The sequence below is a fragment of the Cnephaeus nilssonii genome (assembly GCF_951640355.1).
Source record: "Cnephaeus nilssonii genome assembly, chromosome: 20".
Taxonomy (NCBI): Eukaryota; Metazoa; Chordata; class Mammalia; order Chiroptera; family Vespertilionidae; genus Cnephaeus; species Cnephaeus nilssonii.
The window spans coordinates 42,855,719-42,883,160 of record NC_137091.1 but is presented as its reverse complement, the minus strand read 5'-3'; the positions used below and the strand labels follow the sequence as shown (position 1 = coordinate 42,883,160).

General features: G+C 51.5%; 2 protein-coding genes across 3 annotated transcripts in view; one reads left to right on the top strand and one right to left on the bottom strand.

Moving 5' to 3' along the window:
- ARHGAP35 (Rho GTPase activating protein 35) overlaps positions 1-1,723 on the bottom strand; it is a 136,115-nt gene extending 134,392 nt beyond the window's left edge. Inside the window, exon 1 of one of the 2 annotated variants that reach the window (XM_079800218.1) lies at positions 949-1,723. The gene's annotated coding sequence lies outside the window, so the exon portion shown is untranslated. The remainder of the gene's footprint in view (positions 1-948) is intronic. The other variant, XM_079800216.1, reaches the window with a different exon arrangement.
- An 11,492-nt stretch (positions 1,724-13,215) lies between these two features.
- On the top strand, positions 13,216-21,614 carry AP2S1 (adaptor related protein complex 2 subunit sigma 1). Its single transcript, XM_079800298.1, has 5 exons — positions 13,216-13,314; positions 16,942-17,091; positions 20,213-20,326; positions 20,992-21,051; positions 21,244-21,614. Exons 1-5 carry the CDS (start codon positions 13,312-13,314, stop codon positions 21,343-21,345), a joined length of 429 nt encoding a protein of 142 aa, XP_079656424.1. The 5' UTR covers positions 13,216-13,311; the 3' UTR covers positions 21,346-21,614.
- The last annotated feature ends 5,828 nt before the right edge of the window (positions 21,615-27,442 follow it).

Genomic DNA, 27,442 nt, shown 5'->3' with positions numbered 1-27,442 from the left:
CATGGCAGAAATGAGAGATCTGCAGGGTCAGAGATGGGGAGGAGGCTGCTTCCAGAAAGGCAGAGTCAGGCGAAAAGCAAGCAGATTAGGGAGCATAGCAAGAGCTGGAATTGGGCGAGGGGTAGAACCGGGAGGCAGAAAGGTCTGGAAGAGAGGAAAGGGTCTGGATGGCAAAGAGAAGAAAGATCCGAGGAGAGGGAGATGACAGCACTGAGGCGGGGAAGGTCACAGAGCTAGGGGCATCCCTGGGGTGCAGCAGGTGCTGAGAGTGGGCAGCAGGGCCCAAGACGGAGGTAAAATTAAGTCCAAGGAGAAGGCCTGAGACAGCGGTGCTAAGACGAACAGGGTCTCAGAAGGATCTCCAAGGAGGTGGAACCGCAGGTCCTAGTGGGGACAGCTCCTGGGGATGCAACAGATCCTGCGAGAAGGGGGAAGAGTAGGCAGGTCAGAGAGGAGGGCAGTAGGAAGAGGGGTCGGAGCGGAATCGGAGGAGAGGCAGAGAGGTCACGAATCTCGAAGTGGGGGGTCCAGAATCAAGGGACGCAGAAGGGTTACTGAGGAAGGGGATCCCATGAGCACTGCAGAGTCCAGGAGGGGCAAAGACGGAAGGGGGGGGTGCAGAATGAGGAGCAGAGTGGTTGAAGTGTGGGGAGGGGGTGGCGAGGCAGATACCGAGATCCCCACCGGAGGGTGGAGGCAGACTCGGGCGCAGCCAGGCAGGGCGGTCAGGGGCATGTCTGGAGGGCCGGCGGGCGCCGCGAGCCGGGCCCCAGCACGAAGCGGCGGGGCCGGCGGGGCCCGGGGCGCTGGGGGGCCGCTCCCTCCCCTCCCCCTCCAGATCCTCCATTGTTCGCGGGCTTCGGGCCCCGCGGTCCCCGCCTCCCCCAGGACCCCGCAGCGGGGCGGCGCCCGGCCTCGCCGCCGGGGCCCACGAGCTCGCGCACTCACCAGCGGGGCGCCCTCAGCGCGTCCCCGGCCTCCGGGATCCCGGCTGTGTCGACGGCGGCCCCGGCGCCATGTTCTGCTGCTCCTCGTCTAGAGGCGGCTCCGGCGGCGGCGGCGGCTCCGGCGGCGGGGGGCCGGGCGGACCCTCCCTCGCGGACTCCCTCCTCCGCCTCCTCCACCTCCTGCAGCTCCCGCCGCGCCGCGGCTCTCCCTCGGGGCCGGGGGGGGGGCGGGGAGGGGAAGGGGGAGGGGCGGGAACCAGGGGGAGGGCGGACCGGCCTCGCTCGCTCGCTCCTTCCCTCCCTCCTTCGCAATGGCGGCGGCGGCACCTCTTTCCTGCGGCCACCGCTCCCTCGCGCGCGCCCCCCTCGCTACTGCGCGTGCGTGGCGCTGGGACCGTTGCAGGATAACGGCCCCTGGGAGCGCGCCGCGGGGGCACAGCCGGCGCGGGGTAGGGTGAGAGGCGAGAGCGCGTGCACCCCCGAGGGGGGTCACTGCCGCCGTCGCGGCCTGGCGCTGGGAACGGCCGCGGAGGGCGCAGTGCGCGTGCGCCCCAGGAAGATGCCGCTACTGCAGTGACTGCGGCGCGAGACGGGGCGCGAGGCGACCCGCGACCGGGCAGAGTGCTGGGTGGGCCAGTGCGCGTGCGCGGCCGGGGCTGCCAGCCGCCGCAGCTGCAGGCGCGAGGCGCGGAGGGAGTGGCCGGCGGGAGGTGCGCGCCTCGGAGGCAGCCGGTCCCCCTCCTCGCGCTGGCTCCGGGAGAAAGCTGGAGGGAGGCACGGCCCGTCCTGCGTGGGCGGGGGCGATTCCGCTCGCGCGGGACCTGGCCAGCCAATGAGAGGCCGGGGGAGGTGGGTTTGCCGCGCGAGCTGCAGCTCCCGGGGTAACCGAGGAGGAGAGAGGGAGAGACGTAACGTGGGGCGGTGAGGAGGGGCTAAGGAGGGGGGAGCGCACCCAGCGAAGAAGTTGACTGGGGAGCACGAGGAGGGGTGGGCCCGCCTCAGCCCAACCGGGCCTGGCCATTCGTCGTCGCTGAAGGAGGGGGCGGGGCTGGGAGCGCGTGCTCCGGCCCCGGCAGTGAAGGAAATCTGCAGTCCACGCTCGCATCCATGCTGCCCGTCCTGGTGTCTGTGATCCCCAGAAACCCGGGAGGGGAGCCCTGGCTTTTCGGTCCGCGTTGCACACATGGCTGCAAAGCAACTGTCAGCGTGGGCGACTGGAGGGGAAGTCGTAGTGACGGCCAGTTGCCCGCTGTAACACTTGAGTTCCTCTGAGCTGAGGAGGGGTTCCTCTGGGGCCCCTCCGGAAATACGGATCTTGGACCAGGAGCGTTCCAGGCGCCGAGGCAGTATCTGTGGAATGCATGAAGCAAGGCTCTGCTTCCTATTGCGCTTTGCGTTTCTCTCCTCGGTCTCTTCATCTGTAAAATGGAAGAACAATCTTACCGTCCTCGTAGCGTTGTGAGAATTGAGTTGTATTTGTAAAGCGCTGAAAATCATGGCTTGCTCTATAAGCGATGATAAAATTACATTGCGCTCAGGTTTTAAAACACCCCATTAAATAAAAGATTTCTGGCCCGGCCCCGAGTGGCTCAGCTGGTTGAGCATCCTCTCATGCACCAGGAGGTTGCCAGTTCGATTCCCCGTCAAACATGCCCGGGATCTATGTTTCTATTTCTCCCTCTCCTTTCCCCTCTCTTACAAAAAAAAAAAAAAAAGTCAATAAAAACATATTTAAATAAAAGTTTTCTGGTTACTAATCAGAGTTGTTTCCATGACCCCCCCCCCCCCGTTTTTTTTCATAGCACTTAAAAAATATTTGTATTGATTTCAGAGCGGAAGGGAGAGGGAGAGAGTCAGAAACATCATTGATGAGAGAATCATGGATCGGCTGCTTCCTGCACGCCCCACACTGAGGATCAAGCACAACCTGGGCATGTGCCCTGACTGGGAATCATGACCTGGTTCATAGGTCAATGCTCAACCACTGAGCCATGCCATCCGGGCAAAAATGTAGCACTTTTAATGCATGAAATCTGATTCTTAGATGTTAGTGACCTTTTTTTTTTTTTTTTTTGAAGTTTGTCTTAAGCACTGGGAGCCAACCAAGTGCATGGGCTAGATTTTCTTCAGGCCACCACTGCCAAACCTGGTTTGTAAGTGATTTTGAAATTGCTTGAGGGAACACCAGGAAGAATGGAGGGAGGGGGCACCAGATTCCCCTATCTCCAATTAATGTCTTTATAACTCCAGTGCAGTGTTCCAGTTTTTTCTAACCTTGGGAAATTTGTGAACTGGCAGCACCTAGAGAAGAGAGAAGACTGGGCTCATTCACCTAACCTAGACACACACACACACACATTTCTTTAGAACATATTTTTTTTTACTTCAGAGAGGAAAGGAAATGGAGAGAGAAAAACATCAATAATGAGAGAGAATCATTGATCGGCTGCCTCCTGCATGCCCCCTACTGGGGTTCAAGCCTACAACCCGGACGTGTGCCCTGATCATGAATCCAACTGTGACCTCCTGGTTCACAGGTTGATGCTGAACCACTGAGCCACCCCAGCTGGGCCCCTCCCCTTTTTTTAAGCCCATCAACTCCTTATCCTTCAAGACTCAACTTGAAGTCACTTCCTCAGGGTGGCCTCCCAGATTTGTCCTGACCCATCATTCTTCGATAAAAATGGGCACTTTATGCTAGGCAACATTCTAAAGCACTTTACTCAAAGGGTGTTGCGGAGGATCAAGTGAGTTAATTAATGTTTAGACTATAAGTATTATTCTACTAAACTATGGCACAGAGAGGTTACACAGCTAGTAAGTGGCAGATTTGCGATTCAAACCCGGACAAGTGGATAGATTACTACCTTCATTCTTCATAGCACTCCATCAGAGTTTGAAGTTCTGTATTGGTATCACCATTTATGTGTGAGCCCTTTGAAGTCAGGGACTCTGGCTAGTTCCTCCATCTAGCAAGTAATCCACAATAAATATTTGCTAATAAATAAAATAATCCAGCCGAAACCGGTTTGGCTCAGTGGATAGAGCGTCGGCCTGCGGACTCAAGGGTCCCAGGTTCGATTCCGGTCAAGGGCATGTACCTTGGTTGCGGGCACATCCCCAGTAGGGGGTGTGCAGGAGGCAGCTGGTCGATGTTTCTCTCTCATTGATGTTTCTAACTCTCTATCCCTCTCTTCCTCTCTGTAAAAAATCAATAAAATATATTTTAAAAAAATAATCCAATGTTAAACCAAAGAGATGATGACAGGCCCTGGGGAAATGCATGGTAGCTAAAAAGACACAGTCCTTGTCCCATGCCTAACTCCTGCCCCTCTCTCAGATGCTAGCTCAGGTGTCCCCTCTTCCAGGAGGCCCTTCCTGACCTGCCAGGCTGGGTCAGGCTCCCCGTCTTGAGTCCCACAAACAGCCCCTTTGGGTCCTTCACCCAAACCCTGACCACCCAGGATTGTCCATGTCTAGGGATGGGTCTTTCTCTCCCACCAGACTGTGAGCGCCGTGAGGACAGGGCTGGGGCTCTCGGTCACCGCTGAGGTCCCCAGTATAGGTCCAGGCATAAGGCAGAGGCTCGGGCAGGGTTTCCCTGGATGGCCTAACGGAACCCTCAAGGAAAGTCCTCCCAGCCCTGCAATTCTTTCCCGTGCTAAAGAGGGCGGTTGTCAGCTGAGCAAGCCAACCACAGGAAGCAGGCTTCCCTGGGGCAGCCGCCCCCGGACACCCCGCTAGCCTCCACTGCAGGATAAATAAACAACCCAACAAACAATTATTCGACAGAAGGAAGTTCCGACTGCCGGCCTGGGCCGGCTGTCAAGATTGCCTAAGCACTGCCCCAGAGGCCCCAATGACTGGGACAGGGGGTCACACCAACCCAAAAGCCAGAGTGGGTACAAGGCGGGGCCTGGGAATCCGGACCAGCATGGGAGAGATGTACAGGCAGAAAAAGCCACAAAAGAATTTTGCCAAGAGGGTGGGGGTGTGGAGCTTATTCTCTCTCCATTTCTCCGAATCAGAAGGAATCAGAGAGGGTGGAGACCAAGTTTGCCCTTGACCAAGGCGTCGGTGTGCTCACAGCGCCACCTACAAGCTGAACTGCGGAAGCTGCAGCCCGCTGATGCTGCCGGGGACGGCAGAGAGCAGTGTACTCTTCCGCCATTGGCCAGAAGGTCAGCCAATCACGGCGAAGAAATGGGAGACGGAGATGCTCGGGCTCACTGCTCTATCTCAGCGCCTAACGATCAGTGTAGTGGGCACGCACTAGATATATGATGCAAGAATTGATAACGAACCTCTCAATGTCTATAAACTTTAAATATTGGCCCTGCCCGCTGTGGCTCAGTTGCTTGAGCCTCGTCCCTTGCACCAAAAGGTCGCACGTTTGATTCTCCGTCAAGGCACATGCCCTTGGTTGCAGGCTCCATGCCCAGTAGGGGGCGTGCAGGAGGCAGCCATGGATGTTTCTCTTTCTCTCCCTGTCTCAAATCAATAAAAACATTTTTAAAAATTCACTCGTCCTGGACGGGTAGCTCAATTGTTAGAGCGTCATCTTGATATGGCAATGTTGTGGATTCCATTCCTGGTGAGGGCACATAGAAGAAACAACCAATGAATACATCAATAAATGGAACAACAAATCTCTCAAATCAATCAATAAAAATATTGCCCTGACCGGTTTGGCTCAGTGGATACAGCGTCGGCCTGCGGACTGAAGGGTCTCAGGTTCGATTCTGGTCAGGGGCATGTACCTTGGTTGCAGGCACATACCCAGTGGGAAGTGTGCAGGAGGCAGCTGATCGATGTTTCTCTCTCATCGATGTTTCTGACTCTCTGTCCCTCTTCCTTCCTCTGTAAAAAATCAATAAAATATATTAAAAAAACAAATAAAAATATTTTGAAATTGAAATATAGCATGCATACTGACAAGTGCACAAATCAACTATTCACAAAGGGAACACATGCCTATAACCAGCACTCAGATTAAGAAACAATATGACAAATGTCTCAGAACACCCCTCCCCCTTGTTCCTTTCCAGTCACTCCCCTCTTCCCAAGAAGGAAAACCACTTTCCTGATTTCTATGACCGCAGATTAGTTTCCCCTGTTTTTATACTTTATATACATGCAATTATACAGTAAATGGCCTCTTTTGACCAACATTTTTTGTTAGATTCATCCATATTACTGTGTGCAGATGGAGATCGTTCGTTCTCAATGCTGTGTGGTATTCTACGGTGTGAATGAACCACGATGCAGTTATCCATTCTACTGTTGGTGAGCATCTGGGTAGTGTCCACATTTTAGCTATTATGGGTAGAGCTGCTATGAGCAGCCTAGAACATGTCTTTTGATAAACATATGGAATCATTTCTGCTAGGTATGTATCTCAGAGGAATTGCTGGTCACCAAGTGGGCATGTGTTGTTCACATTCTTTCACCAGTTTCCCAAAGCGAATATACCAATTTACATCCCTGGAGTCATGCATCAGAATTTTCCTAAACACTTGATATTGTCTGTATTTTTATTTTTATTTTTAAATATATTTTATTGATTTTTTTACAGAGAGGAAGGGAGAGGGATAGAAACATCGATGAGAGAGAAACATCGATCAGCTGCCTCCTGCACATTTCCCACTGGGGATGTGCCCGCAACCAAGGTACATGCCCTTGACCGGAATCGAACCCGGGACCTTTCAGTCCACAGGCCGAAGCTCTATCCACTGAGCCAAACCGGTTAGGGCTGTATTTTTTTTTAAGACTTTAAAATTGATTTTTAGAGAGAAAGGAATGGAGGGGGGAGAGAGAGAGAAACATCGATGTGAGAGTGAAACATCCATCTGCTATGAGGAATCAAACCTGCAACCTGGGCATGTGCTCTGACTGGGAATCAAATCCACAAAGTTTTGGTGTCTGGGACACCCAACCAACTGAGCCATACCGGCCAGGACAGCACCTTTTCATAGATAGATAGATAGATAGATAGATAGATAGATAGATAGATAGATAGATATAGATAGATCTATATATATGCCATTTGAATAGCATTTTGTGGTGCTGTTCAAATCTTTTGCCCATTTTTTTATTATTATATATTCATTTTTTTCTTTTCTTTTTTTACTTTAATTTTTTGTCGTTGTTAATCCTCACCTAAGGACACTTTTTCCACTATTTTTACAGAGAGAGTGGAAGGGAGGGAGGGAGGGAGAGAGAGAGACAGAGAGAGAGAGAAACATCAATGTGAGAGGGATACATCCACTGGCTGCCTCCCACATGTGCCCTGATGGGGGCTGGGAGTGAACCTGCAACCTAGGTACGTGACCTTGACCAGGAACCAAACCAGAGAACCTTTGGTGCGATGCTCTAACCACTTAGCAACACCAACCAGGGCAATTACATTATTTTTTAAAATATATTTTTATTGATTTTTCAGAGAGGAAGAGAGAGGAGAGAGAGAGAAAGACACATCCATGGTAAGAGAGAATCATTGATTGGCTGCTTCCTGCACGCTCCCTACTGGGGACCGAGCCCACGACCTGGCCATGTACCCCATCACGGAATTGATCCGTGATCTTATGGTTCATAGGTCCACGCTCAACCACTGGGCCACACCGGCAGGGCTAAGTTATTTTCAATTACACAATGGTGCATAAATTGCCCTAGCCGGTGTTGCTCAGTGGATAGTGTCAGCCTGCGGACTGAAGGGTCCCTCCCGGGTTCCATTCCGGTCAAGGGTTGCGGGCTTGATCCCCAGTAGGGGGCGTGCAGGAAGCAGCCGATCAATTATTCTCTTTCATCATTGATATTTCTCTCTCTCCCTCTCCCTTCCTCTCTAAAATCAATAAAAATATATTTTAACTTTTTTTAAATTAAGAAAACACAATAGTGCATAAATTCCTTGTCCTTGCACAAATTTAAAATACTCTGCTTTAAAGGGGGCGAGAAATACTCTCATTTTTGTTAAACTACAAAGGACTCTCCTCTTCAGGAATTTGTAGACACTCAGTCTCTGGCATGTAGGTTCAAGAAGTAGGGTCAGAAAAAGGACCAACAAGAATTTAAGCATACAGTGAGTGGAAAAAAAAGAAGAAGAAGTAGGGTCAGCCCTGCCGGCATGGCTCAGTGGTTGAGTGTCAACCTATGAACCAAGAGGTCACTGGTTCAGTTCCCTGTCAGGACACATGTCCGGGTTGTGGGCTTGATCCCCAGCAGGGGATGTGCAAGAGGCAGCCGATGATCCATGTTCCTATCTCTGTAGCCCTCTGCTTTCCTCTCTTTCTAAAACCAATAAAGACCTTTTTTAAAAAAAAAAATAGGGTCATTTCAATTTCATTTATTAAGGCCAATGTTAGATTATTTTTTATATTTTTATTGATTTCAGAGAGGAAGGAAGAGAGAGAGAGAGAGAGAGAGAGAGAGAGAGAGAGAGAGAGAGAGAGAGAGAAACATCAATGATGAGAGAGAATCATGGATTGGCTGCCTCCTGCATGCCCCGCACTGGGGATCAAGCCTGCAACCCAGGCATGTGCCCTTGACCGGAATCGAACCTGGGATCCTTCAGACCACAGGCAGACGCTCTATCTACTGAGCCAAACCGGCCAGGGCTAGATTATTTTTTACAGAACACCTTCAGAGTTTTATCCAATTCTCCAGGATTTTGTCCAATTCAAGTATCTTTTGTCCTTTTCCAATTGAGCTCACCGTCTGTAACATAACAAGAAATTACAAATTTGAAATTGTCCTATGTATATTCTTTGGCTTAGTTTCTAGAAGCACCATATCTGGGGGCAGACTGCCTGGACTAGAATCTCAGCTCTACCATTTATTTACAAGCTGTGTGACCTTGGGCAAGTTACTCAACTTCTCTGTACCTCTAAGATTCCCTCCTCTGTAAAATGGGGTTGATAATATTAGTACTGCCTTATAGAGTTGTGTGTGTTTTTTTTTTTTAACATTTTTATTGATTTCAGAGTGGAAGGGAGAGGGAGAGAGAGATAGAAACATCAATGATGAGAGAGAATCATTGATCGGCTGCCTCCTGCACACCCCCTACTGGGGATGGAGCCCACACCCAGGCATGTGCCCTGACTGAGAATCAAACTGTGATCTCCTGGTTCATAGGTTGACGCTCAACCACTGAGCCACGCTGGCCAGGCTAAAGTTGTTTTGAGGTTTCAGTGAATGAGTTGCTTAGAATCATGTCTGTAACTCAGTAAGCACTATATTGGTGATAGCTACTACTGAGTTGTGAAGGTTTTTGTTTAACAGAAATTGTGTAACATTGTTTATTGTGTTGAAATATAAGTAACATAAAATGTACTATTTTAACCACTTTTAGGGATACAATTCAGTGGCATTAAGTACATTCACAATGTTGTTCAACCATTGCCACTGTCCATTTTCAGAACTTCTTAACTAGACCAAACTGAAACTGTATCCATGAAACGGTCACGCCCTGTCTGCCTCCCTCCCATGCCCCAGCCCCTGATAACCTGTGTTCTACTTTCTGTTTCTATAAATTTGCCTGTTCATATACATGAAGTCATATAACATTTGTCCTTTTGTGTCTCTCTTATTACACTTAGCATGTAGTTTTCAAAGTTCAGTCTGGCCGGTGTGGCTCAGTTGGTTGGAACTTTGTCCCATTCACTAAAAGGTTGCAGGTTTTGTTTGTTTTTTAAATATATTTTATTGATTTTTTACAGAGAGGAAGGGAGAGGGATAGAGAGTTAGAAACATCGATGAGAGAGAAACATCGATCAGCTGCCTCTGGCACACCCCCTACTGGGTATGTGCCCGCAACCAAGGTACATGCCCTTGACTGGAATCGAACCTGGGACCTTTCAGTGCGCAGGCCGACGCTCTATCCACTGAGCCAAACCAGTTAGGGCAAGGTTGCAGGTTTGATTCCTGGTCAGGGAGCATACCTAGGTTGTCTGTTCAAGGTTCAATCCCCAGTTGGGATGCATATGGGAGACAGCCAATGGATGTTTCTCTCTCACATTGATGTTTCTCTCTCCCTCCCTCCCTCCCTCCCTCCCTCCCTCTCTCTCTCTCTCCCTTTCTCTCTCTCTCAGATACACACACACACACACACACACACACACACACACAGCTCATCCATGTAGTAGCATGTATCAGAACTTCATTGCTGCGTAGCTGGCATGGCTCAGCGATTGAGCATCGACCTATGAACCAGGAGGTCACCGTTCAATTCCCGGTCAGGGCACATGCCTGGGTTGTGGGCTCGATCCCCAGTGTGGGGCGTGCAGATGTCAGCCAATCAATGATTCTCTCTCATCATTGATGTTTCTATCTCTCTCTCTCCATCTCTGAAATCAATAAACATATATTTAAAAAAATAACTTCATTGCTTTTTGAGCTTGAATAATATTCTATTTATGTGTATACTACATCTTGTTTATCCATTCATCTTTTGATGTTTCTTGAACACTACACTAGTGCCAGCACTAAGCCAAACTCTGGAGATCAGGGCTGGGACTAAGGTGAAGCAAGCTAGGTGCCCAGAGAATGAACTTCAAGGAGGTGCTCACTTTCAGCTCATGCTAGGGCTGGATCAGCACCTAAGTGGGAGTGTCTTTTAAAATTTTCCACCCTGAACACCTTGCTTACTTTATCCTGGTCCCCAATCTGTTGGAGACTGAATAGTGCACAGGACAGAAATGATCACTGACCTCTTTAAAAAAAAATAAATTTTTTTTTATTGATTTCAGAGAGGAAGGGAGAAGGAGAGAGAGAAACATCAATGATGAGAGAGAATCATTGATTGGCTGCCTCCTGCACGCCCCCTACTGGGGATTGAGCCCACAACCTGGGCATGTGCCCTGACCTCCTGATTCATAAATTAACACTCAACCACTGAGCGACACGGGCCGGGCATCTCTGATCTCTTTGCCTTTGTGATTAATTCAATAGTTTTGTGTTGGTTCTTCTGCAATACAACACTTTAAAATTACATTGTTCTAGGACCGTGGTTGGCAAACTGCGGCTCGCGAGCCACATGCGGCTCTTTGGCCCCTTGAGTGTGGCTCTTCCACAAAATACCACAGCCTGGGTGAGTCTATTTTGAAGAAGTGGCGTTAGAAGAAGTTTAAGTTTAAAAAATTTGGCTCTCAAAAGAAATTTCAATCGTTGTACCGCTGATATTTGGCTCTGTTGACTAATGAGTTTGCTGACCACTACATTATCTAGGATGTGCTTTTTAAAATATATATATTTTATTGATTTTGTACAGAGAGGAAGGGAGAGGGATAGAGAGTTAGAAACATCCATGAGAGAGAAACATCGATTCAGCTGCCTCCTGCACACCCCCTACTGGGGATGTGCCTGCAACCAAGGTACATGCCCTTGACCGGAATCGAATCTGGGACCCTTCAGTCCACAGGCCAACGCTCTATCCACTGAGCCAAACTGGCTAGGGCGGATATGCTTTGTTTTTATTAAGGCCAGTCTCCCTTCAGTATCGATAGTAATACCTTTGGTGAGTGCTTCCACGTGCCATCATATTCTAGGTTGTGGAGAGCGGCTACAGTGTTTGAACAGGTTCAAGCCTCGGACTGATGAGAGGGCACAGTCCTCTCGTGGCCACGTGCAAGTCCCAGCTTGGAGGGCAGAGCCCTCCCCGCACAATGATAGCCAACAGCTATAGTTGTAAGCTTGAACCTATGGTCCGAACACGTGGCCCCATGTGCCTAAGTGATATAGGCTGCAAGTAAACAAAGCTTGATAGAGTTCAGGTGCATGTAATTGAGTAGGATCGAAACCCACGAGAATGTTGTAAACATCTTGACCACGCCCTTACTTTGCCTCGTGGCACCTGCTATAAAATAAAGACACGGCTTGTAGTTTGTGGCCTGTCTCTCCATCTGGGAACAGTGTCCCAACCAGACCCAGCTTTCATTCTCTTGTCTGTCTTTTCTCAATCCTTCACCGCCCCCTCTCAGGGTCACTGAACCTGGCTGAGCTGGCGTGGCACATATGGCGCCCTGGGGCTGAGCATGCCATGGCCGTGCCGGCTCGCCACACTAGGTAATGTAGATACAGTTAATAGCCTCCCTACCCTCAATTAGCTTACCACCTACTGGGAGATCAACACACACGCACCAAATAAAATCATTGAGTGTTGTAATAAAGAAAGAAGTTGTAATAAAGGCTATGAAAAATCAAACAAACTACTTACCTACATAATTTTGGGGGTATGAGAGGGGAACCTTCATATGTAGGGCCTCTAAACAGGTCTGTGGAGGTGGTGTTTAAACTAAATAAAGGAAGAAAAGAAGCCAGTTTCTCCTTGGCTGGTGTGGCTCATTCCGAGGGGCATTGTCCCATGGGCAGAGAGGTCATCAGTTCTATTCCTGGCGGGCTCCATCCCCAGTAGGGGGCGATGGATGTTTTTTTTTTTTTTTCTCTCTAAAATAAATGAAAACATCTTTTAAAAAAGAGAAGAAGCCAGCCTTAGAAGGAAGGGAGGAAGGCGTTCCAAAAGGCACGAGGAGGGAAAGCCCTTGGCCAATTTGCGTAGCTTAAAGAAGACAGTGTACCTCTGGATAGGAAGTAAGAAGATCCCTATTACCTGAGGTTAACGATGAATATTCATGATGTTAGCTAATATTTATTGAGCACTTACTATGTGTCAAGCACTGTACTTTGGTGCTATGTACTTTGGAAGTTATCAAAGCTTTAAAACAATCCTACCGGGGCGACCCCTTGATCGCTCCTATTTTACAGACGAAATTAAGAGGTGAAGTTGTTGGCCCAAAGTCTCACAGCTAGGAAGTGCAACGGCAGAATTTGCACACAGTTCACGCTCTTATACTACTCTCCGTCTCCCACAGGGAAACCCTCAACGTGTTCTAAACAAAGCCCTGGGTGAGCACGTTGAGACAGTTACATATCCAGCGTCCCACACGCAGTTTCTTATTTAAAACTACTATTCCCAGCATGCCCATCTCGCCTTGGAGGAGGGGCCATTAGAACTACTTTTCCCAGAATGCAACGCTCACCTTGCTCGCCGCCGAGGGTTTCGGTAATTGTAGTCCTCAGAAGAGACATGCACCCACAACTCCTAGCATGCATGTGGAGTCTGAACCGGACAGAGGAAAACGGACAATTTCTCAGGATGTTGGGAAGAAGGACCGTCTCTTTTCCCCACCGTGACACCCTGACGCGCAAACCCATCCTTGGGACTACAATTCCCAGCGGGCTGTGCGCTAGAGGGCAAGCGGATTCTTCTGCCGGAAGTCCGCTCTAGCCCTGGGTCCCCCAACACCTTGCAGAGCGGGAGCCGCCCAGTCGCCGCGGGACCGGGGCAGCTGGGGTCCGGACGGGGGTCGCCATGGTAACTGGGGCGCGCTCGCGTTGGGGACGGGAGGAGGGTGGGTTCACGTGCAGATTGGAGCTTGGGTCGGGCACTGACAAGCCCCCCCTCTGCGATGCCTTGGTCTGGGCCGGGCGCGAGCTCTCGGGATTGGGGCCGATCAGAGGCCGGGAAGCGGGGAACTGAGCGGTGATTCTGGGCTTGGGGGTACATCGGGGGTCTGGAGGCTACGGGTCGTTGGAGATAAGGTGCCAAGGGGAGAGGGCTGTACGAGTGGGGGACATTGGAGATGATTGGGGGGTTTTGAAACAGGGAGGCAATTGCTGAGGCAGGGTCTCGAGGGTAGAAAGGAGTTGGCGGCAGGGAGGGGGCGGCCCGAGAGGAGGGCCCTCTGGGAGTGTGTGGCAGGAGCGTGGGAGAAGGCGAGACATCGGGATGAAAGAGAAAGGGTCTCTGGAGGCAGGAAGCTGGCATTGCAGGCGGAAGGGGGTGTTGAAACAGGCGGGATACTGTTGGTGGGAGCCTGGGAAGTGGAGGCGGGAAGTAGACCACTGTAGGGAATGGGCCTTGAGAGTCCGGGAGAGTGTGCCGCAGAGGGGAAGAAGGCTTGGAGGTAGGGGATGGATACTAGAAATGAAATGGGGTGCGATGTGACAGGCCTTCCCAACGGGGAGGTGAGTTGGGGGGTCGGAGTAGGCATGGAAGTGAGAGATTGGGCTTTTGGGGCAAGGACTGGGTACCGGATTTGGCACCTGCTCCCCGGGATGGGGCTTTTGGATCATAAGAAAGGATTCTTTGGGCAGGGAGCTGGGAAAACAGATGAATGGTGGTGGGTCAGAACAGCTCTCCCTCAACTCTGTAGGTTTGCTTCTAGCTCTCCTTCCCCAAGGCCCCAAATGTCTCCGCCTCTATAGATCCACCCCCACACAGGCGCTTTTCCTTCCTGCCCCTGCCCCTGCCCTGCTAGGAAGTGGTTTTCCCTGGCTCAGCAGAAGGGGTTCTTGGAAGCCAGCTTGATTGCTTGGGGGAAGTGGATAGAATGTGTGGAGAGTGAGATTTAGGAAAGAGAGTGGACTCTTCCGACAGGGCGGGGGCTCCCGCTGGGCAGGGTAAGGGAGTTCAGAGCAAAGCCATTGGACCCCCAGCTCTGCCTGCTGGCTGTGAGACTTCTTTCTCTGGGCTTCAGTTTCTTTATCTATAAAATGGGCATAAGCATGCCTGTCTCAAATAGAACTGGGCCCAAAGGCAGGCTTCCTATCCGGGTGAACTTGGGCCGTAGTTTTCTCAGTCAGGTGATGGTGAATGATAAATATTACTAAGAACTAATACAGTGAAACCTCGGTTCTCAAATGTCTCCCATCTCGACCAAACTGTTCATGGAAAAATATCTCTGTTGTCCAACAACACTTCGGTTCTGGACCCAACACCCTTTTCATACTGATGCCTGTATGATCAGTCAGGCGCCTCTCAGGCGACAGGAGAGAAGGCTCGAGGATGAGTCAGTTTACCACTAAACCTCGCGCCGTTAACATAAGTCTCCCTGGGTTCTAAGAAGGTTAGTGGTAGCAGCAAAGTGCAAAGGAAAGTGTGACAACAACAATAGAGCTTAAAAAATAAAAAATTGCAGAGGGTGATAGAGGTGTTCAGGGGTCTGATCTGGCTCCCGAGTCTGGCATGGCGAAATCCACGATCAGTACAATTTTAAAAGGTAAGGAGGCCATCAAGGGTCCTGATGTTGCTGAGGGTGTGAAAGTGCTCATGGAACAATGACCACAGGCAACTGAGAAAGGTTAAAACAGGGAATCATTTGGGGGTCCGGAATGGGTTAATTCAATTTACATGATTTCTAAATGGGAAAAATGACTTGGTTTTCGAATGTATCGCTTTTTGAACAGCCTTCCAGAATGTATTAAGTTTGAGAACTGAGGTTCCACTATGCTTATGTGTCACATAGTATGTGCTAGTCATGTTTAGTAACCTGTGCAACAGTCTTATGAGGGAGGGACTCTTGTTATGTCCATTATACAGAAGGGGAAACTAAGGCCCAGAGAGGTTAAGTGACTTGACCATGGACACAGAGTGAGCAGTGCCGAGATTCATTCAGACTGTCGAGTTTGAGTCCTTAGCCACTCGGTCAAATGCCCCTTGGTCATAATAATAGCTAATTTTATTATTAAGTGCTCAGTATGTAACGGCACTCTGCTAAGCACTCCTGGCATTAACTCATTCAGTTTTCATAGTAGCCCTATGACAGTTGACCTGGCATTTCAGAATCATAAAAACAAAATTTCTAACCATCACTGATGGTACTCATAGCTGACCCGGTGTGCATAAGCTGAGCCAAGTACTGTTCTGGGTACTTCGCATATATTGTTTACTCCTTATCACACCCTTATGTGGCCCTATTTTCCAGGTGAATAAACTGAGGCACCAAGCGGTTATGTCACTTAAGAAGTGGCATTATCTCCACCTTGCCTTAGGATAAATTGTGTTAATAAATAGCACGGGGTCCTGAGTCAAGGGTTAGTCTTTAGCAACTTTAGCTGAAGCTCCTCTGACCCCCAATGCCTTTCAAAACTAAAAAAAAAAGAAAGAAAGAAAAAAAAAGTGGCAAATGCTTTGGGAAATAGTGTAGCAGTTCCTGAAAGTTAGATATAGAGTTACCTTATGACCCAGCAATTCTACTCCTAGGTTTCTGTCCAAGAGAAATGAAAACATACATCCACATAAAAACTTATACATGAAAAAACAAAAAACAAAAAACTTATACATGAATGTTCAGAACAGCATGATTCATAATCACCCAAAAATGTAAACAGCCCAAATGTCCAACCACTGCTGAGTGGATACAAAAAATGAAGTCTATCCACAAAGGGGGATACAACATGGATGAGCTTTGAAAACATCGTGCTGTGTGAAGAAGCCAGATACAAGTCACACACTGTGTGATTCCACTTCTATGGAATCCATGGAGGCAGAAAGATTTATGGTTGCTGGGGGCTGGAGGAGGGAGGGTGACTGCTGATGGGTGGGGGATTTCTTTCTGGGCCGATGGAAATGTTTCTGGAATTAGTGGTGATGTTTGCACAGTTGTCTGAATATACTAAAAGCCATTGAGCTATATACATGTTTGGTGGATTTTATGGTATGTGAATTATATCTCAATTTTTTAAAAACGAGTAAGTAAAAAAAAAAAAAGTAAGTAAAAAGAAAAAAAGAAGTTGGCACTGCCAGGACCCATACCAAAGATGTCTGCAATGCAAACATTTGTTGAGTGCCTGCTATGTACCAGCCACTGAACTGTTTTCACAAATTTATTTAACCTGCAAAATAGCCTGAGAAGGAAACCTGTCTTGCCCGTGGGGAAATGGGCGCTCAGGAAGGCGGATCTGTGTCCAAGGCCAGGCACACCAGGTGGTGGAGCCTTGCTTGGACTCAGGGCCCTGGAGCTGAGAGCAGAGTTGGCTGCTCTGCGGAAGAGAAATCTCTCCACAGGGGCTGGCGGGAGCTGGGATGGGGCCCTGGGGAAGGCAGGCAGCAGGGAGGTGTGGCCCTGTCTCCCTGGTGGTGACGGGTGGGGCTGTTGGGTGTATGTAGCGCTGGCCCTCTCTCCCTGCCTCTCTCACTTCCTTCTCCTGCTGCCCCCAGATCCGCTTCATCCTCATCCAGAACAGAGCGGGCAAGACGCGCCTGGCCAAGTGGTACATGCAGTTTGATGATGATGAGAAGCAGAAGTTGATCGAGGAGGTGCACGCCGTGGTCACAGTCCGAGATGCCAAACACACCAACTTTGTGGAGGTGACAGACCCCGGTCCCCCATGCCTCCTGTGTCGCCCTGCCTCCTTCCAGCCTCCTGCCCAAGTCCTGTTTGCAATAACCCCCAGACCCTCCTCCCTTCCCACATTCATTCACTCAGCATGCTGTTAGCTTGCTGTCTTCCTTTTTTTAGGTACTTTGCATTGTGAAACTTTTCAAACATACAGATTAGTACAATGAGGGAGACGTTGAGTGAAAATTCATGCACCCAACCAGGCCTGGACTGAGCCTGCAACCGAGGCACATACCCTTGACTGGAATCGAACCCGGGACCCTTCAGTCCACAGGCTGGTGCTCTATCCACTGAGCCAACCTGGCGAGGGCTGTACTTTTTAAATATTACTCTAATACTCAATGAATATTTAAATTTCCCCCAAATTATCAATTTGGTTGTTAAAAGCCGGTCAGGAATCTGGCATTGCTTTGGCTGCCGTGTCCGTTTGGTCTCCTTTCACCTAGACGTCTCCACCTTTATTTTATTTATTTATTTATTTATTTAAAATATATTTTATTGATTTTTTACAGAGAGGAAGGGAGAGGGATAGAAAGTTAGAAACATCGATGAGAGAGAAACATTGATCAGCTGCCTCCTGCACACGCCCTACTGGGGATGTGCCCACAACCATGGTACATGCCCTTGACCGGAATCGAACCCGGAACCCTTGAATCCCCAGGCCGACGCTCTATTCACTGAGCCAAACCGGTCAGGGCTAGACGTCTCCACCTTTAGTTCCCATGGTATTAGCCTGTTCAAGAGACCAAGCTGATTGTCCTAAAGAATTCAACAAATATGTATTGAGAGCCGCTGTGTGCCAGGCGCTGTTCTGGGCGCTGGGGATACTGCAGCGAACGGAAGAGACATGACTGAGTCCCTGCCCTCAGAGCTGATGGTAAAGATACAGTGTCAGGTGGTGACGGGCCGGAGCATCAAGCAGCCGCTGGGGGGATGCGCGTGGGAGATGCGAGTGCCGAGTGCCGGGTGTGCCGAGTGCGGGGTGCCGGGTGTGTGCGCTGGGGCTGGAATTCGGCTTTAAATGGCTTGATCAGAAATCCCTCATTGAAGAGGTGACATGTGAGCCAAGACCTGCCTGAAGGAGTTAAGAATTGGAAGGACGTGGTATCTGGGAGAGGAACATTCCAAGCCCAGGGAACTGGCAAGTGCAAAGGCCCTGGGGCGGGAACATACTGGGGCATTCTTGGAATAGCAAGAAGGCCAGCTGCCTGAGGTGGAGGGGAGGGAGGGAGGAGATGAGGACAAAGATAACACGGGCAGATGGCGCAGGGCCTTGTGGGCTGTGGTGAGGACGCGGGCCCTTCCTCAGAGGGAGGTGGCAGCCACGGCAGGTTTTGAGCAGAAGAGGGACGTGGGCCGACTTGGGGACCCTCTATGGGGGGCAGGAGCAGAAGCGGGGAGGCCGCGGGAGGCGACAGCCAGGGTCCAGGTGACAGATGCAGGTGAGGGGAACAGGTGTGGAAGCAGTGGGGGTGGTGAGAAGACTGGGAGGTAGAGCCAGCAGAAGGACCAATGGTTAGATGTGGAGCGGTAGCATGGCACCGTCACTTTAAGACAGGACCGGCTTCGGAAAGAGCAGGCTGAGGTGCAGATCAGTGAGGTGTCTGTCTGTCCAGGAGGGAGCAGAGTCGGAGTTCCGGGAGAGGGGTTGGCAGGACACAGGGTGGCCATCCCTGAGGGGCAGGGGAGGGGACCCACTCAGCCTGCAGGAGGAGACTTAGCCGAGTGGGTAGCAGAAGCCGTGGGTCCGGGCCGCATTCTGCGAAGCCTGGCAGTGGGTTCGCGGGCACAGAAGGAGCGAGGAGGGTGAGCCGGAAGGGGAGACTCAGGCCTGAGTGCTGCTCAGCGTCAGGCTCTGCCGAGGCCTCCAGTTTGACAGGCAGCGCGGGCAAAGCTTCCTGCGCTGGGAAGCTGGAGCCCTCTCTCCAGAGCAGGGGTCTCCACCATTTTCTAAACTCACAATTGGTATTAGTTAAAACAAAAGTAGCCCTGGCCGCGGGGCTCAGCTCGTTGGGCATCTTCCCAGGCCCCGAGAGGTCCGGTCTGACTCCTGGTCAGGGCTCGGGGGGCAGGCTCAGTCCCGGGTAGGGAGTGTGTTTCCTTCTCATGTCGATGTTTTTGTCTCTCCCTCCCTCTCTCTCTAAAAATCAATTAGAATTTTTTAAAGAAAGAAAGGAAAGTAGAGTGTGCACCCCGGTCCATGCTGATTATCCACGGGTCGTGTGCAGGCATCACTGTAATGATGTCAGAAACTGAGCACAGGATGAGCTGGAAAGAAGCAGCATCAGGGGCTGACGTTGGCCTTCGCAGCTGCTGCCAGGGGGCGCCAGACCCCTGCCAGTCCCGGGCTGGGTTGTCAGCTGTTGGCTGACGGCTTTGCGCTTTGCAACCCCGTACGCATCTCTGTGTCTGCACCTGCCCGTTTCTCTGCTTACACATGAAGTTAGCGCCTGCATCCCCCCGTCTATGCGCACTTATGCCCGGGTTGTATGTGCCGCTGGAGTAAGGTTTCCGTTCCAGTTCAGTTAGGAGCAAGGCTGGGATTGTCTTGGTTACAAGTGGTGACTCTGCTGCCCAGCACAGAGCCTGCCCCGCGGCGGTGCCCAGCCATGTCTGTGGACGAATGAATGAGTGGTCCAGGCTAAGGACTCTGCCTCCCCAGAGGCGATAGGGAGCCACGGAAAGGTGGGAGGGTGCTGTGGGACCTGCCCGGCTCCTGCTGGGCTCTGGGCTTTTGTCCAAGCTGTTCCCTCTGCGTGGAACACTCCTGCCCATCCTCCAGATCTCAGGTCTGGCGCCCCCTCCTCCAGGAAGCCCTCTGGGCCCCCAGGCTGAGTTAGCTGCCCCCTCTAGGCTCCTGCAGCCCAGCCCTGCCCTTTCTGGGGATGTCTGAGGATGGACCTCTCCGCACTGCACTGTGAGCCCCGGGCGGGGAGGGCCAGGCCCATGTCTGCCATCACTGTGCCCCGCACAGGGCCAGGCCCAGCAGGGCCTCAGGGGGCGTGAGAGGAAGGAGGAATGTTCTGGGCCCACTCTGCCCAGCACGCTGGGTCCTGGGGCACCTGTCACTGACCGCCTCTCCGCCCGCAGTTCCGGAACTTCAAGATCATTTACCGACGCTACGCCGGCCTCTACTTCTGCATCTGCGTGGACGTCAACGACAACAACCTGGCCTACCTGGAGGCCATCCACAACTTCGTGGAGGTGTGTGCCTGGGGCAGGCTGGCCCCTCGTGGCCTCCAGGACGGGCTCCGCCTCTGGTCCCAGCACGCGCAGACCCTCCTCGACCGCAGCCGCCTCTCCCTACCCACCTCACTGTTTTTTGTGTTTCTCTCATTTTTCCCTTTTGTAATATACTTTTATTGATTTCAGAGAAGAAGGGAGAGAGAGAGAGAAACATCAATGATGAGACAGAACCATCGATCAGCTGCCTCCTGCACGCGCCCCCCGGGGACCAAGCCTATATCCCGAGCGTTTGTCCTTGACGAGAATCAAACTCGGGACCCTTCGGTCCATAGGCCAACACTCTAACCACTGAACAAAACCAGCTAGGGCCTTTTTCCCTTTTTTTTAGTCCTTGTTTCTGCTGTAGCCCACTGTCGTCTATGCAACCGTCTATGTCTGTCTCCCTGCCCATGCGTCACTTTTCCCGTTTCTTTCTCCCTCTCCCTCAGTCTGTCTGTCTTTTTGCCATGTTGTCTGTCGTCATCTGATCTTCATTCTTGTTTCTCTTCCTCTCCCTCTCTGTCCCCCTCCTGTCTCTTCCCCCTCGGTCTCTGTCTTTTTTGCCATCTCTGTCTGATGACCTCTGTTCCTGTCTCTGAGTCTCTCTCCCTGCCCGTCTCTCACCATCTCTCTTCCTCTCCCAGGTCCTAAACGAGTATTTCCACAACGTCTGTGAACTGGACCTGGTGTTCAATTTTTACAAGGTGGGCTCCTGGTGAAGTGGCGGCTGAGGGCCACAGGCAGGGGCGGGGGGGGCCGTAACCCTGTGCCACCGCCACGCCTCTGCTGGCGCCCATTTCCCGGCTCTCAGGCCTCGGAGCCCCCCGCTCCCAGGGCGGGACCAGCATCCGGGCCCCTTCCCTCACCCGGCTCTCCCATCACCTCCCTCCGCTCAGGTTTACACGGTCGTGGACGAGATGTTCCTGGCCGGCGAGATCCGCGAGACCAGCCAGACGAAGGTGCTGAAACAGCTGCTGATGCTTCAGTCCCTGGAGTGAGCGGCGGCCCCTCCGCCCCGGCCTCCCATGGACTTGCCTGCTCGCTTCCCCTTCCAGGCCTGGGGCCCACCCCGGAGCCCCTCCCTCAGCTGCCCAGGAGGAAGGCACCCAGCTGGGTCTGGGCCGCAAGGGAGGAGACTGCACCCCACTGCCTCTGGGCCCCAGCTGCGGGCGGAGGCCATCTCGTGTGTATTGAGTAACCGTGCCGTGGTCGTGTGACACCGTGAGTGCGTGTGTGGAGCCCCCAATAAACCTGTGGTCCCCTCCTGGCCTCGTGTCCGTCTTCCCTGGGAGCCATGGCCCTCGGACTGCCTGGTTAGTCAGTCAGCAGACACTCACTGTGCCAAGAGGAACATTCACACCCACAGAGGGCCCCGGACTGGAAGGGGTGACAGATTTAGACCCGAGCACCTGCCACTCAGATACTAACAGTCACAGCTAACACAACAGCACTGAGTGCCTCCCAGGCACTGCTCAAGGCGTTGACACGTGTTGCCTTACTCCTCAGCTAGAGGGAGAGGTGGTCATACCCTCACTTTTCAGACCCGCTCAGGAAGGTTCAAAGACTCGCCCGAGGCCATAGAGCCGGTCAGTGGCCCAGCCAGGTTTGTTCCAAGCTAGTTTTTTTTTTTTTTCATTGATTTGCAGAGAGAGTGGGAAAGACGGAAACATCGATGTGAGAGAAACACATCGATTGGTTGCCTCCTGCAAGCACCCTGATCAGGGCCCGGGCCGGGGAGGAGCCTGCAACCGAGGTACGTGCCCGTGACCAGAATCGATCCCGGGACCCTTTGTCCATAGGACGTTACTCTATCCACTGAGCCAAACCGGGTAGGGCTGTGTGTTTTTTTAAAGCATTAAAAAAATATATGTGTTTATTGATTTCAGAGAGAGGAAGGGAGAGAAAGACAGAAACATCAATGATGAGAGAGAATCATTGATGGGCTGCCTCCTGCACACGCCACACTGGGGATCGATCTCACAACCCGGGCATGTGCCCTGACTGGGAATCGAACCATGACCTCCTGGTTCATAGGTCGACGCTCATCCACTGAGCCACGTGGGCCGGGCTGTTCTGGCTACTTTTGAGCCCAGGCAGGAGGCTGGGGAATCCCTGTTTGATTTTAACCGCTATCTCGGACGGTTGTTGCAAGGGCAGGCGCTGGGCCCAGTGTTGAGTGGGTCCCGCAGTGGCACTGCTGACCCCGGGAGGACAATTCTTCACTGTGGGAGTCTGTCCCGGGCATGGCCAGGCTGCCAGCCCCTCCACCAAATTCCAGCCAGCGGCCTTCTGGCCCTTGTGATGAGAAAACACCCCTGTGTGTCTAGTGCCCTCTGGTGGCAGTGCTTCGCTCCCCGTGCCCACAGAGCAGTGATGGCCGCTGGCTGCATCTGTGAGGGGCGCCCTTGGCAAGCTGAGAACTGTACCAGTCATCCTGGCAGCTCTTATGACTGTGCCTCAGCCTCGCCTCAATCTCCCAGCTCTGCCACATACATGCGGGGAGACCTTCGGGTAAGTCACTGCACCTCTCCTGCCTCAGTTTCTTCATCTGGAAAATGGATCGATAATAGTTTTTATCTCACAGCAGTGACTGCCCTCAGGGAGCTCATGGTTTCCCGAGGAGGAGGGCAATGCAGAAGCAAGTCCATGTCCAGTTTGACAGGAAGGGAGGAGGGCCGTGGAGGCAAAGCAGAGAGGGGGAGAGGAGCCTGGCAGAGGGCACTGAGTTCTATGGATGGTCGGGAGGCCTCTTGGGAGGAGGTGAACCATGGGAATTTTAGAGGAAGAGTATCCCAAGCAGAGGGAACAGCAAGTGCAAAGGCCCTGAGGCAGAACATGCAAGGAGGCCAGCGTGGTTGGAACAGAGTGAGCAAAAGGCAGAGAGGAGGCGATGTGTTCAGAAAATAGAGGGGCGGGAGGGAGCAGGAAGAAGACAGAACACATAGGCCCGATCAGCTGTGGTGAGAACCCTGGGTTTACTGTGTAAGACAAGAGTCACGGGAAGGATTTTACACACACACACGCGCGCACACACACACACACACACACACAAAAGCGCAGTGACTGAACGGCGGAACGACCAGAACGACAGGTCGACCCAGGGGAGCAGCCGCTAGCAGGCCCAGGGTGAGGCCTGGGCTCTGCACCTATCAAATACCTGAGACAATCCAGACTCTGGCCTGACCCCACCAGCTGATGCAGGCCCTCTAAGGAGTGTTCTAGAAAGAGCGCGGGGAGCTGGCATAGGCAGATGGCAAGAGGGGATGTGACTGTGGACCCCCCGGGGAGGCTGTCCTGATGGCTGAGGGTCCTGGAGCACGGCTGAACTGAACATCCCCGATGGTGTCACCGACCTGGCATCACACATCAAAGACATTCACCGAGTGGCCTTGGGGTGCAAAGCTGTCTGCCAGGTTCCTCCAGGACACAGAACATGGCTTTACCCACGACATTACCCCAAAATATCAGCTCAGACTAAATTCCTCATTTAGCAGCCGCTCAGAGGGCAGGTCCAGAGCTGTTCAGCAGTGCTCCCACAGCAGGCCGATCCCCACAGGCCACACCCCACCAGTGCACAAATCCATGCACCGGGCCTCTAGTATATATATATATATATATAATTGATTTCAGAGAGGAAGGGAGAGGGAGAAAGAAACAGCAATGATGCCTACCTGGTTTGGCTCAGTGGATAGAGCATCAGCCTGCAGACTGACCGGGTTCAATTCAAGTCAAGGGCACATGCCCAGGTTGTGGCCTCGATCCCCAGTAGGGGGCGTGCAGGAGGCAGCCAATCAATGATTCTCTCTCATTATTGATGTTTCTATTTCTTCCTCTCCCTTCCTCTCTGAAATCAATAAAAATATATATTTTTAAAAAGACTAAAATACTGTGAAAAGAAATTTTAAAAGAAAAAAAGAAAGGAACATCAATGATGAGAAAGAATCATTGATCTGCTGCTTCCTGGACACTACCTACCGGGGACTGAGCCTGAAACCTGGGCATGTGCCCTGACGGGGAATCAAACCATGACCTCCGGGTTCATAGGTTGACACTTGACCACTGAGCAACATCAGCTGGGCAGAATTTTATTTATTTATTTATTTATTTATTTATTTTAGATATTTTTATTGATTTCAGAGAGAAAGGGAGAGAGAGAGAGATAGAAACATCAATGAGAGAGAATCATTGATCGGCTGCCTCCTGCACACCCCCTGTTGGGGATCAAGCCCACTACCCAGGCATGTGCCCTTGACTGGAATCGAACTTGGGACCCTTCAGTCTGCAGGCCAACGCTCTATCCACTGAGTCAAGCCAACTAGGGCCAAGCAGGATTTTTTGTTTGGAGGGTTTGGGGCAGGGTGGTAACAGCTTTATTGAAATATAACTCACTGTACAATTCACCTATTTAAAGTGTACATACAATGCAGTGGTTTTTAGTATATTCCCCATCATTACAATCAATTTTAGAACATTTTTATCACCTCCAAATGAAACCTGTGTCCCGGCTGGCGTGGCTCAGTGGGTTGAGTATCATCCCATGCACCAATTCAATTCCTGGTCGGAATACATACCCAGGTTGTGTGTGTATGAGAAGGCAACCAATCTCTCTCTCTCTCTCTCTCTCTCTCTCTCTCTCTCTCTCTCTCTCTCTCTCTCTCTCTCTCTCTCTCTCTCCAATCAAGAAAAACATGTTAAAAAATAAAAAAGAAACCTGTATGCTTAGCTGTCACCTCTCAATTCCTCCATCCCCTTCTCCAGGCCTAGGTAATCTACTAATCCACTAATCTACTTTGTTGGTCTGGATTTGCCTATTCTGGGTACTTCATAGATATGGAATCATACAGTGTGTGGGGCACAGGAGTGTTTTGAGCTGAGGAGGGACAAGGATCTGCCAAGTCTGATACGAGCAAGTCCAAGGTGAGAGCCTCCAGGGTGGGAGCCCGGAGGCCAGTGAGGAGGTGATTACAGCAACACGGCTAAGAGCTGATGCTGGCATGGGCCCCAGGCAGGTAGTGGGAGGAGTGGGAAGTGACCAGATTGTGGGGACATTTTGAAGGTGGATCAGTATGATTTGCTGACAGTTTGATGTTGGGAAGTTAAGGATCACTCTTGCCACAGCCGGTGTAGCCAGTTGGTTGGGCATCCAGTCATGTAACAAAAGGTTGCCGGTTCAATTCCCAGTCAAGGCACATGCCTGGGTTGCTTGATCCCCAGTAGGGGGTGTGCAGGAGGCAGCCGATTGGTGTTCAGCTTTCACATTGATGTTTCTCTCTCTGTCTCCCTCTCCCCTCCACTCTCTCTAAAGATCAATAAAAAAATACTTTTAAAAGGATCATTCCTGATTTTATTTTTTATTGATTGATTGGTTTCAAAGAAACATCAATTTGTTGTTTCACTTATTTATGCATTTATTGGTTGATTCTTTAAAATATACATATATATATATATATATATATATATATATATATATATATATATATATACTAGAGGTCGGGTGCACAAAATTCATGCACGGGGGCGGGGGGTGTGGTGTTCCTCAGCCCGGCCTGCACCCTCTGCAATCTGGGACCCCTCAAAGGATGTCCTACTGCTGGCTTACAGGGATCGGGCCTAAACCAGCAGTCAGACATCCCTCTCACAATCCGGGACTGCTGGCTCCAGCCACTCACCTGCCTGCCTGCCTGATTGCCCCTAACCACTCTGCCTGCCATCCTGCTCACCCCCAACTGCCCCCCCCCCCGCTGGCCTGCTTGCCCCCACCTTCCCTCCCCACTGGCCTGCTCACCTCCAACTGACCCCCACTGATGGCCTGCTCACCCCCAACTGGCCCCTCTGCTGGTCTGCTTACCCCCAATGGTCCCTGCCATCCCATCCTGGCCTGATCACCCCCTGGCGACCCAAGATCCCAGCCCCTCCTTTTTTCCTTTTTTTTTTTCAGTGCCTCCTTGAGCCGAGGCCAAGGCCAGCTGGAAGTAAGTATCTAGGATTTATTTATCTTCTATAATTGAAACTTTGTAGCCTTAAGTGGAGGCCAGGGCCGGCCAGGGCGGGTGGGAAGCTTGGCTTCCTCCATGGCCAGGGCAACCCAAGCCTCCTGCTTGCTCTAGCTCCATGGCCGGCCGCCATCTTGGTTGGGTTAATTTGCAGACTCGCTCCTGATTGGCTGGTGGGCATGGCTTGTGGGTGTAGCAGAGTGGTGGTGAATTTGCATGTTTCTCTTTTATTAGTGTGTGTGTGTGTGTGTGTGTGTGTGTGTGTGTGTGTGTATTGATATTTATTGATTTCAGAGAGGAAGGGAGAGAGAGATAGAAACATCAGTGATGAGAGAGAATCATTGATCAGCTGCCTTCTGCACCCCCCCCTACTGGGGATCGAGCCTGCAAACCGGGCATGTGCCCTTCACTAGAATCAAACCTGGGACCCTTCAGTCCACAGGCCAACGCTGTAACCAGTCAGGGGTATTGGTTGATTCCTGTATGTGTCCTGACCGTGGTGGATTGAACCCACAACCTTGGCATACTGGGATGACGCTCTAACCACCTGAGTTGCCCCACCAGGGCATCACTCCCGATTTTACAATCTGCGTGTCAGGAAGATTAGACCCTCCTTTTCCAGAAGTGAGAAGACGGTGGGATGAACAGGTCAAGTCCCAGCTCTTGGGCCTCCAGGGGAGATGCTGTGGAGGCAGTGGGTACACGGGTGTGGAGCTCAGGAGAGGCCCAGCCAGACATTTAGAAGCCACCAGCACACTGATGGTATTCACACCATGAGGTCAGCTGAGGTCACCGAGGGAGTGGTGGCTGAGTGAGGGCGAAAAAGGAGACCTCAGAAAATGACACAGAAATAGCAGCCTGGTTCAGAGCTCAGGAAGAGTAATGCCGGACGTTGGGCACCATTTAACGCCGGTGGTCTTGATCCGGCATCTAGAAGGGTTCAGGAAACCTGGAGAAGGGGCTGTGCGTAAATTAAATAAGAGTCCAGAGACGAAACATAATTTTGAAAGGTATATTGCGGGGGCAGAGGGGCTTGGCTGAAGAAACCAAGTTCTCCTTGTCTCAGGACCCCTTGCTTTTTATTAACACAAATTGTCCTAAG